Here is a 12,400-nt window from a genome sequence, read left to right on the forward strand (position 1 = left end):
TCTTTTAGTGACAATCATGGCAGATCAGTGACACCAGTAAGAGAGGGGACAACGGACTGAAGGGGATTTCTGCTCTTGTCCTCTGACCAATGATCCCAGTCAGAACAGTGTGAGGCCAGTGTGATGTTTCCTGATGAAGGCCTTATGCCCGAAACGTCGATTCTCCTGCTCCTCGGATGCTGCCTGACCTGCTGCGCTTTTTCAGCACCACACTCTGGACTCTGATCTCTAGCATCTGCAGTCCTCACTTTCTCCTTGTATGGTTAAATAGCCTCCCCACAGTGATACCCAACTGAAAAGTGGGCAGCATGTTGATAGGTATCTAGCATTCGAAATGACCCACTACCTTTGGGAGCGGGGGTGGGGGAGAGGGGGGCAAAGTGTTCGTGATATCTTATTCTTACAAAGTCCAAATGGGCTGAACGGCCTTCTGGGTGTGATGTGACAGGCTCTGAGTAAAAGCAAGATTCCGCGCTTGTTGTAAATGGAAACATAAGCAGAAAACGCTGAAGGAACTCAGCGCGTCTGGGCAGCGTCTCCGGATAGAGGGAGAAGTGAGCCCAAGTGTTTGGTGCTGGAAAAGCACAGCTGGTCGGGAAACATCTGAGGAACAGGAGAGGCGACGTTTCGACCATAAACTCTTCATCAGGAATCAGCTTATGTTCGAAACGTCGATGCTCCTGCTCCTCGGATGCTGCCTGACCTGCTGTGCTTTTCCAGCAACAATTCTGATCCCCAGTCCTCACTTTCTCCCGGATAGAGAAAGAAACGGAGTCTGATGTGATTCTTCTTCAGAACCACATTATGTCAGACTTGAGAAGTTAACTGTCTGTCTGTACAGATACTGCCAGACCTGCTGAGTTTCTCCAGTATTGTCTCTTTATTATGGCAAGGTCATTCGATCTAATTTCAACATCTACCCTTCCTTTTGGACTATAACCTGGTGTTGTGATTTTTAACCAAATAAACCTGTTGGACTATAACTTGGTGTTGTGTGATTTTTAACTAAGCGAGGAATTCCATCTCCTAGCTGGGGCCCCTTAATTCTTCGTCTGTCGCGTGTTTTCAGGGATTTAACTTGATTTTGCAACCGAAGTAAATATGATGTGCGAAAATAGTTTCTCACGCTGAGGTTCACATGTGGAACACACTGCTTGGAGTGGGGTAGAGGTATTGGAGAGCGTATTAGGGATGTTCAGGGGAATAGCATGAGTCGGACGGGCTGAATGGCTTCCCTCTGCACCCCACAGGCGGGTGATTCTGAGCTGAAGGCACGTTGTCAGGGGACAGACAGCTTGTCTCGAACGCCCTCCCCCCCCACTTTTGTTTTTGTTTTGCTGACCTTATCGAGTTCCCGGGCCAGTGTCACCGTGTACCGAGAGGGGCTGCCTCTCGGCCTCCAGTGCCCACCCGTGAGAGCACAGGGGAGGAGTTACATGATGTCAGCTGAGAGGAGTTTCTCCACACAATGTCAGCCCCCAGTCTCCATCTCAGCAGCAGCGGGAAGGCAGAGCAGTGAGGAACTGCAGACACACCAGTGAGTACAGGACCGGCTTATTCTGCATACCCGTGCGCTGGGCTGCTTTGCTATCTAACTCCCTTCTCTTTCAATTTTATTTTTTGTTATTTAACCTATTTTTTTTCTAGTCAACCTGTTCAGAGGTATTATAACACCCCTGTGGGAGTTGAACCTGTTTGTCCTAATGCTGCATGGTTGTGATTACTCCGGTTTGACTGGGTCTGATTGCTGTGGGTTGGTTAAATGAGTAATTTTGCCCTTTCAGTGCGTCCCGGCCTTCAGACGCAAGTCGAGTTATCTAATATTTATTTGTGATTCTCTGTTGGACGTCCGTAGCACAAATCAGATCACTGTTCCAGCCCTTAATCTACCCCCCCCCCCATCCTCTTCTCCCCATCATCCTCTCCCCATCATCCTCTCCCCCCATCCTCTTATCCCCCTCCCTCTTATCCCCCTGGAACTTGTACAAACGTCTGGTGTCAGTTTGTTGGGGAAACGTGTGGTTTGGTGTTGTGTGTGTCTGGGGTTGTTTAGGATTTGAACCTGCAGCTTTGTGTCAGTGTCTGTATTCCCAGGCTCGATGCCCGGGGCGCCCGGAGTGGGGGGGGGGGGGGGGGGTGAACAGAGCTGGTGGTGCAGTGCGTTGGTGCGATGTTCCGGAGATGCTTTGGGATGGGGTGGGATGGAGTGGGAGGGGCGGGGTGTCTCGGCTGTCACTCAGGATTCGCCTGCATCAGGAGCCGGGGGTGGGGGGTGTAGGCGGGAGGGCGCAGTGACGGCCCACCGCAAACGGCAGACTGCTCCTTTCTGAGTCGCAATCCTAATGAGCTGTTTGTTATGTCTCAGCAAAACACCAAGCCGAGACTGAGAATAAACACAAGCTCCCGCCAGCCCCATTCTGTTTGCACCTCTCCAGAAGGTGAGGATGACTCTGGGTCGGGGCTCTCGGCTGAACAGCCACTTTCTGACGCCTGATCATGGGACTGGGCTGGGGGAGACTCCACTGTGGGACAGGTTTCAGCTCTCTCTGAAAAACACTCACGCTCACACATGTCACCACTGAATATATCCTTCCTAATCAACTTAGCACACCTCTGGAACAGGTGGGAGTTGAACTCAGGTTCCTGGGTAGCGGGCACTACCACTGCGCCACATGAGCATCCAGGAGTCACTGGGAGCCCAGCCTGTATGGTGCAGACCGCTCTCCCGGACAAGGTCACGTTTATCTCCGAGGTGATGCGCAATAAAACAACAGACCCTCTGCATTTGTATGGTGCCTTTCACTATACTCCAAACCTATACGCCAGTGGAAACACAACTGCCAATTTATACACAGCAATGTCCCAGCATTGATCAGGGTCACCTCATTTTGCCACGTTGAGGGATATCGTAAATATTGACCAGGCCACTCGGCAGCTCGCCATTTGCTGTTGTTTACCATAGAGGACAACGGGGACCTTTCTGAATCATCCTGTGAGGGCACATGGGGACACAAATAGCACCTCATGTATTCCCTAGGTACAGCACTGGCGTGTAAACCTGAATTAAATGGAGTGGGACTTCCCAACTAACATAGCCATTGGCTGACACTTAACCACAGGGCACGAGTATGACAGGATCATGGCACAAGCCTTTGTAGACCTGAGATAGATCACAATGAACTGAATATTTCACACTATCATACAGAAACAAGAAATACTGAGCCCGAAGGTGCAGGGGGAAGGGTGGGAATGCAAAGACACTATTCTAAATAACGGCAGGAATTCTTTTTGGTGTCCTGGCTGATATTAATATCTTAACTAACTCCAGTGAGTAATCCCAATTATTTGGATATCCTCTCCTTGCTGTTTGTGGGAGTTTGCTGTACATTACATTGGCTGCTGTGTTTGCTCCATTACAACAGTGCCCACATTTCAGAAATATTTGATTGGCTGTAAAACACTTGGGTTGTCTTGAGGGGCTATCTGAATATCGTTTGAGTATATACCATAACCATTGGCCCCTCCAACCTGGGTCAACATTCATTAAGATCATGGCTGCTCTGATGACTCCTCAGTTCCACCTACCCTCGAGAACCTTTCACTGCTCCTCTTACTTATCAAGAATCACTCCACCTCTGCCTTAAAAAAGACTGTTCCTCAGAAGGTGGTGAAAGCAGAGTCGCAAACACTCTGACCTTCTGTGAGAAAATAATTGTCCACTTCTCAGTCTTAACTGGGTGATCCTTTACTTTGAAATGCTGTCTTTCTTGATGTAGATCTAAGACCAGGTGAGTGGACCTCAACCTCCAACATTATAAGGGGGTGGGAGAGAGTGCGGGTGGGGGGGGTGAAGGGGAAGTGTGAAGGGAATGGTTCACTTCAGAGCCTCTAGTTCCTGTGACCATGCTTCTTGTTGGCTGTCCTGTTCAAAACATAATAAAATGTCGTAACATGTTCTGCTCTTTGCTTTTCAACCCTTCCTGAAAGGTCACTGTCCTGTCTCATTGCCATCACCTGACTGTCCACAACAGGAATCACCATGGAGAACAACCTGGAAAACAATATGGAGCCTAAGTCGGAGCAGGATGAGATGCAGCGATGCGCTGACCAGATCACGGATGAGGTGAGTGATGATCCACGGAGAAGGGACGTAGAGGTATCAGAGCCTGCCAAACCAGACAGGAACCTATTGAATGTTAGCGGAATCAAAATGAAGCAAAGCAACACTTGTGACCATTATAATTTGCATGATGCAGTAGGAGATTAAGGTGGATATAGAAATACAAAGAAGAGCTGAAAAGGAAGCCTAAAGACAGAGAGTGATTGAGAATGAGTTGGCAGTTCACATAAAAGGGATCTTAAAAGTCTCAAACAAACATTGAACTATATTGTAGAGTGTGAGTAGAATAATAAGGCTGATTGGAGACTGAAGGGGCATCCTGTGACAGCAAAATGCAGTCAGTCTGTTATCTTTGCTAGCAATGAGGCCTCCACGCAATTAACAGAAAGGGATGTGGGATAAGCTAAAACAGGATGAAGTGTAAGGGAACATGTAGTTCTCCAAGGAGATAAGGATGGGAAGAATCCCAGAACCCATGGGAAAGTACGGAAAATAATGGCAGCTCCGATGCTGTTTGGAAATTCTCCTCAATATGGAGGTGATGCCAGAAAAAAAAGACCTGTATTTTTATAGCACCTTCCCCAACCACGGGAGGTCTTAAATGGCTTTACAGCTAATTAAGTACTTTTAAAATGTGGTCACTGTACACTCCTGGCATTACAGATCGTCCATGTACAGCTAGCTTCCCACCCAAACAGCAAGTGTGCAAATGACCAGATCATCTGTTTTCATGTTAAAATAAAATATTGCGGATGCTGGAGATCTGAAATAAAAACAAAAACTGCTGGAAAAAGTCAGCAGATTAGATTACTTACAGCGTGGAAACAGGCCCTTCAGCCCAACAAGTCCACACCGACCCACCGAAGCACAACCCACGCCCCTACACCTAACACTACGGGCAATTTAGCATGGCCAATTCACCTAACCTGCACGTGTTTGAACTATGGGAGGAAACCGGAGCAAACCCACGCAGACACGGGGAGAACGTGCAAACTCCACACAGTCAGTCGCCTGAGGCGGGAATTGAACCCAGGTCTCTGGCGCTGTGAGGCAGCAGTGCTAACCACTGTGCCACCGTGCAGATCTGGCAGCATCTGTTTCAAAAAGAGTTATATTGGATTTGAACCATTGACTCCGTTTCTGTCTCCACAAAATGCTGCCAGATCTGGTCGTGTTGATGTTGATTTGGGGATCAACATTGGCCAGGATACTGGGGAGAGTTCCCTTGCTCTCCTTCAAAATAACGCCATGGAATCTTTTCCACTCACCTGGGCAGGCACAAGGGCCTGACAGGGGGTGGGAGGGCTGTTATGTCCGATGAGAGATATGGAGGTCTCCTGACGAGAGGAAAGAGGGGAATGAGGAGAGGAGGTGACTTCAGCTCAAGATATTGGAGGGATGTGAGGAATCTGGGGAAGGTATATTTTGGGGTGTGTGGTAAGTTGGAGTGGGGGCCCGAGTATAATAATTACCCAGGAGTTACACTAGGACTTAGCTATCTGAGAAAAAACAAAGAACTGTGTACGCTGGAAATTAGAAACAAGAGAGAAATTGCTGGAAAAACTCAGCAGGTCTGGCAGCATCTGTGGAGAGAAAGCTAAGTTAATGTTTCGGGTCCAGTGACCCTTTTATTTATCTGATTTTTATTGGATAACTACTAACTGCACTCGAACCTTCCGAATGCTCTGATTTAAATGGATACTTTTGAACAGGGTAACTGACCAATGTTCAATTTCCCTTGGAGTTTGTGGCATTAGGGATTCCACAGCATCCTGATGTATGACAGAAATTGCTAGAGAAACTCAGTAAGTCTGTGTAGAAAAAACAGACTCAGTGTTTCTGATGAAGGATCATTATCCCAAAACTTTGACTGCGTTCTCTCTACAGATGCTGCCAGACCTGCTGAGCTTCTCCAGCAATTTCCATTTTCGTTTCCGATTTCCAGCATCCAATGTTCTTGGTTTTACCCTGATGAACAACTCCTGTCAACACGGCTATCTAACCATAGTCTTGTGACTCAGAGGCAACTAACTGTGCCTCAACTGACACAGCAAAATAATCAGAGGGTTTCGATGGTTGCTGTCCAGTTCAAACAAGGAGAGAGAGTGAAAACCCCAGCAACCACAAACCACTCACAAAGTCAGGAAGCATCCTGCAGAGAGAGAGAAAAGTGCAGCCAACTTTTCAGATTCTGACCTGTCATTTGTATTGATGAAATGTTTGCAAATAATAATCAAGGATCATGTTTGGCATTTGGAGAAGTGCAGCCTAATAAATGAAAAGAATCGTAGAATTCCTGCAATGTGGATGGAGGCCATTTGGCCCATCAAGTCCACATCGAGCCTCCGAAGAGCATCCCACCCTATACCTGTAATCATGTATTTCCAATGGCTAATCCACATAACCTGCACACCCGGGGCACTATGGGTAATTCGGCATGGCCAATCCACCTCACCTGCACATCTTTGGACTCTGGGCAGAAACCTGAGCACCTGGAGGAAAACCAGGCAGACACAGGGAGAATGTGCACATTCCACACGGACAGTTGCCCAAGTGTGGAATTGAACCCAGATCCCTTTTGCTGTCACTGTGAGGCAGTAATGCTAAACACTGAGCCACTAGGCCCCTCCTCCCCAAATACATTCCAGAAGCTTGACACCACCCAGGACAAACTGGCCACAGGATTTGCACCACATTCACAAACAACCACTCCCTCCGGTATCAACGCTCAGTAGCTTCAGTGTATACTATCTCCAAGTGCACTGCAGTTAATCCTTTGATAGCTTCTTGCAAAACCAGGATCTCTACCACCTAGAAGGACAGGGTAGCAGCCTCATGGCAACACTGCCTTTGGCAGATTCCTATCTGAGCCACTCACCATCCTGACTTGGAAATACATTGCCATCTCTTCACTATTGCTTGGTCAAAATCTCAGAATTCCCTCCCTGAGGGCATTGTAGGTATATCCACAGTACATGGACTGCTGTGGTTTAATAAGGCAGCCTCTACCCTCTACCAGGGGTATCTAGGGGTGGGCTATAAATGCTGAGTAAACCATGACACCCACATCCCACAGGCAAGTAAAAATAAAGTTACATGCCGACTTGGATATACAGAATACCATTGTTGTGGTTGTGTTCGCCGAGCTGGGAATTTGTGTTGCAGACGTTTCGTCCCCTGTCTAGGTGACATCCTCAGTGCTTGGGAGCCTCCTGTGAAGCGCTTCTGTGATCTTTCCTCCGTCATTTGTAGTGGTTTGAATCTGCCGCTTCCGGTTGTCAGATCCAGCTGTCCGCTGCAGTGGCCGGTATATTGGGTCCAGGTCGATGTGCTTATTGATTGAATCGGTGGATGAGTGCCATGCCTCTAGGAATTCCCTGGCTGTTCTCTGTTTGGCTTGTCCTATAATAGTAGTGTTGTCCTAGTCGAATTCGTGTTGCTTGTCCACAGATTCAATCAATAAGCACATCGACCTGGACCCAATATACCGACCACTGCAGCGGACAGCTGGAACTGACAACCGGAAGAGGCAGATACAAACCACTACAAATGCCGGAGGAAAGATCACAGAAGCGCTTCACAGGAGGCTCCCAAGCACTGAGGATGTTACCTAGACAAGGGACAAAATGTCTGCAACACAAATTCCCAGCTCGGCGAACACAACCTCAACAACGAGCAACCGAGCTACAAATCTTCTCACAAACTTTGGGAATACTGTTTCATGAAAATCAGAAATAAAACAGTTAGGACAATATTAATGGAAAGTAGTCTAAATTCTGAATGCAGTCTGAGATTCTGTTGTTCTATCTATAGTATCTAAAATGGTGATCAGTTCAGGATTCATAAGTGGAGTTCAAGCTCAGCCCTGATTACAAGGAGCATCAGTTTTAAAACTGGGACAAAGCAGATTAAGGTTTTCAGCTATCAGGCTATCCACTAAAGGGAAAGCTAAGGGGTGACCCAGAACAGGTCTTCAAACTTCAAAAGGCATTCACTTGGGTAGATGCAAGAGTATGCAAAATGAGGCTCACAAATATGATGCAGTCACTCATAAATACAATCAGAAATTCAGCAAAATATCTTTACTCTGAAGGGTGAGGATGTGAAGCTTGTTACTACAAGATAGATGCATTAAACATGAACATAGATGCATTAAGAGAAGTCAAATAGACATGAGAGAAAGGGATCAAAGGATGTGCTTCATGGGTGAGATGCAATTGGATGGATGATGGCATTTCAGTATAAAAGATAAAAGAACAGCAGAAATGAGTTGTATCGGATGGCCTTTTCGTATGCTGTTAATCACAAACAGAATCTGATAAAAGTCAATTATTGAATAAACCTCTAGGCCAGATAGTGGTGATAAATTTACTGGCTATTGGATATTTTGACAGTTTGTGAGGTTAGAGGGCGGATAGGTGTGATCAAAGTGGGAATGATATCCATATCTGAAAAACGTTCCTTCCCTCTTTTCTACGACCTTTCCCACTCTGTCCATTCCGTGTCTCATCCTAGTTATTTCAGAAACTACAGTTGCTATTGTTCTTTTTGGAACCTGTAGTCTCAATGTTAATATGACCATTTATCAGTCCCAGCATAACACTGGAGGATTGGGGCATATCAGAGCGTGGGGTATCACTTAGCTTCTTGAGAATTGCCAGAAAAGTATCAAATCCCCAGTAAATTTACTGAGTTTGAAATTATTTCATTTAGTTTTCCCTGCTATGAAATAGAAATGATTTAACGAAATCCAATCACCAAGTACAGTTCTATTATTTATCGGTTTATCTAGAGGAAGATAGTACTGTGATGGTAATCTCATGGGACCAGTAATCCAGAGGCCGGGGCAATACTCTGGAAACATGGGTTCAATCCCCTGTGGCAGTTAGTGCAATTTTAGTCCGAGTAATGTTGAAACTGTCATAGTTTGATGTTAAAAAATTGGTCACCAGTATCTCATAGAGTCATAGGGATGTACAGCATGGAAACAGACCCTTCGCTCCAACCTGCCCATGCCGACCAGATATCCCAACCCAATCTAGTCCCACCTGCCAGCACCCGGCCCATATCCCTCCAAACCTTTCCTATTCATATACCTATCCAAATGCCTCTTAAATGTTGCAATTGTATCAGCTTCCACCACTTCCTCTGGCAGCTCATTCCATACACATACCACCCTCTGCGTGAAAAAGTTGCCCCTTAGGTCCCTTTTATATCTTTCCCCTCTCACCCTAAACCTATGCCCTCTAGTTCTGGACTCCCCGACCCCACGGAAAAGATTTTGCCTATTTATCCTATCCATGCCCCTCATAATTTTGTAAACCTCTATAAGGTCACCCCTCGGCCTCCGACGCTCCAGGGAAAACAGCCCCAGCCTGTTCAGCCTCTCCCTATAGCTCAAATCCTCCAACCCTGGCAACATCCTTTGTTCAGCAACACCCCCTAGGACCTTACCATTAAGTGTATAAGTCCTGCTAAGATTTGCTTTCCCAAAATGCAGCATCTCGCATTTATCTGAATTAAACTCCATCTGCCGATTCTCAGCCCACTGGCCCATCTGGTCCAGATCCTGTTGTAATCTGAGGTAATCTTTGCTGTCCACTATACCTCCAATTTCGGTGTCATCTGCAAACTTACTAACTGTACTTCTTATGCTCGCATCCAAATCATTTACGTAAATGACAAAGAGTAGAGGGCCCAGCACCGATCCTTGTGGCACTCCACTGGTCACAGGCCTCCAGTCTGAAAAACAACCCTCCCCCTCCACCCTCTGTCTTCTACCTTAGAGCCAGTTCTGTATCCAAATGGCTAGTTCTCCCTGTATTCCATGAGATCTAACCTTGCTAATCAGTCTCCCATGGGGAACCTTGTCAAACGCCTTACTGAAGTCCATATAGATCACATCTACTGCTCTACCCTCATCAATCCTCTTTGTTACTTCTTCAAAAAACTCAATCAAGTTTGTGAGACATGATTTTTCACGCACAAATCCATGTTGACTATTCCTAATCAGTCCTTCTGTTAGGGAAGTAGATATATTATCTGTGTCTGACCCATAGCAAAGTAGTTGATTCTTAACTGTCCATTGAAATGTCCTAACATTTAATTCAAGAGGAATTAGGGTTGGGCAACATATTGTGAAAGAATAGCAAAACTTGAATTCCTTGTCTTGCTTTCAACTCTTAGAACTTGCTGAATTTGTTTTGCTGGGAGGTAAGGAAATTAAGGGAAGTCTTGTATCCAACCAGGACTTGACAGTCAAAGAGTTTTGCCATATCGATTTTGTCTTATCGTTTACCAACCAGGATTTGACAGTCAAAGAGACAGTCAATATGTTAATACACAGCCATACAGATTGCAGATCAACTTGCAAGTGCTTCCAACACATGCAAATGGAAGGCAGTAAAAGGAGGAAAGATTCCTGGTCAGTCATGTAATAGAGAGAACATAGCTCCAGAGTACAACGTCAGGAGTGAGATAGAATACGCCCCAGTTGCCTGGGATGAGTACAGCTCCAAAAATACGTAAGCTCAACACTATCCAGGACAAACCTCTATAAGCATTCATTCCCTGTCTGTTGTCATGGCAACTTGGATTCCTTGAAAGAGCAGTTACCTGGCCAGCTGGTGTGAATCAGTTCGAGTTGAGGTGGATTCAGGTATTGCCTCCTTGCCCTACCCCAGGTAGAGATTGTGGAGGCATACACAATCATCACTTGCTGATGTAAAAGCACTGTCACCTTCCAGGGAACCCTTAACCTGTGTCACCCCAACTGGGCTCTCCATTTCTCTAACTTTGGCCGCCAATGACCCAGCCTTGGCCCCGTCATTACACGATGTGGTAGGTTGATGGTTATGCCAATATTCTAGTAAGTTGCTTGATGTAAGTTCAAATCCTTTCATGTCTAATTATGAAATAAAAACAGAGTGCTGGAGAAACTGAGCCGGTCTGGCAACATCTGTGGAGAGAAAAACTGTGTTAACATTTTGAAACTAATACAATTCTTCTTTGAAACTGACTTGTTTCAGCAAGGTGTGGGCTCAAATCTCACTCTTCACAGGTTCACTGTCATTCCAGTGTTGTACAGAGAGAGTGCTGCACTGTTGGAGATGTTACCTTCCAGAGGAATTAAACTTCAGCCCTCTCAGGTCTCCCTGTAAAAGATCCCTTGCCTCTATGTCAAAGAACAGCAGAGGAGTTATCTCTGGATGTCCTGGCTAAAATATCTCAATCCATATGACAAAAACAAATTCGCTGGTCTTGGCAAATTGCTTCTTTTTTTGGAGCTTGCTGTATACAAATTATTGCTGTTTCCTGCATCGTTACAGTGACTGCATTTCAAAATGAAGCCAGTTCATTGGCTGCGGTGTGCTTTCTGACAACCTCAGTTTCTGAAAGCTGCCATATTTTGATTCGTTCCCTGTGTCAGTCTGCCTTTTTAGCCTCTCTGTTTTACTCTAAGACTGAACTTAAAATCTCTCTTTTGGAACAAAAGTTTGATAATCTGAGGCATTTGGAGGGTTGATCAGTAAGTTACATGGGCAGATGATACGAAAATTGGTGGGGTGGTGAAAAGAGAGAAGGATGAAATTTGGTAATGGGAGGATGTAGGCAGGTTGGCTAAATGCACTGATCAGTGTAAATGGAATTGAATCCAGTTTCAGCCATCTTCAGCTGCTTCATCAATTACCTTCCCTTCATCATCAGGCTAGAAATGGCGATGTTCACCAATGTTGTGCAATGGTCAGCACAGTTCATAATTCCTCTGATACAGATGCCGTCAATATTTATATGTAGCAAGACCTGAACAATATCCAGGCTTGGGCTGACAAGCAGCAAGTAACATTTGTGCCAACAAATGCCAGGTAATGACCATCTCCAATAAGAGGCAATCTAACGATTGCTTCTTGACGTTCAATGATGTTACCATCACTGAATTCCCACTATCAATATCCTGAGGGTTACTATTGACCTGAAACTAAACTGGGCTCACCATATAGTTACAGCAGCTACCAAGAGCAGGTTAGAGGCAAGGAACCCTGCACCAAATAATTCACCACCTGCCCCACCAAAGACTGTCCATCACCCACAAAGCACAAGTCAGGAGTGAGTACGCCCCAGTTGCCTGGGATGAGTACAGCTCCAAAAATACTTAAGCTCAACACTATCCAGGACAAACCGCTATAAACATTCATTCCCTGTACCACTGACACTCAGTAGCAGTAGAATGTGCTAGTTATAAGATGCACAAAAAATCACCATATATCCTTAGTCAGGACC

The 12,400-nt window shown here is 45.8% G+C and overlaps 1 protein-coding gene across 2 annotated transcripts in view; it reads left to right on the forward strand.

The window, feature by feature from the left end:
* LOC122542899 (synaptosomal-associated protein 25) overlaps positions 1 to 12,400 on the forward strand; it is a 190,222-nt gene that overhangs the window by 81,141 nt on the left and 96,681 nt on the right. Inside the window, exons 1-2 of one of the 2 annotated variants that reach the window (XM_043681032.1) lie at positions 1,435 to 1,537; positions 3,988 to 4,123. In XM_043681032.1, the coding sequence (XP_043536967.1) occupies positions 4,040 to 4,123 (84 nt within the window). In that variant the 5' untranslated portion in view covers positions 1,435 to 1,537; positions 3,988 to 4,039. Of the gene's footprint in view, positions 1 to 1,434; positions 1,538 to 3,987; positions 4,124 to 12,400 lie in introns of those variants that run through there. The other variant, XM_043681033.1, reaches the window with a different exon arrangement.

The sequence above is a fragment of the Chiloscyllium plagiosum genome, chromosome 41 (genome assembly GCF_004010195.1).
Source record: "Chiloscyllium plagiosum isolate BGI_BamShark_2017 chromosome 41, ASM401019v2, whole genome shotgun sequence".
NCBI lineage: Eukaryota > Metazoa > Chordata > Chondrichthyes > Orectolobiformes > Hemiscylliidae > Chiloscyllium > Chiloscyllium plagiosum.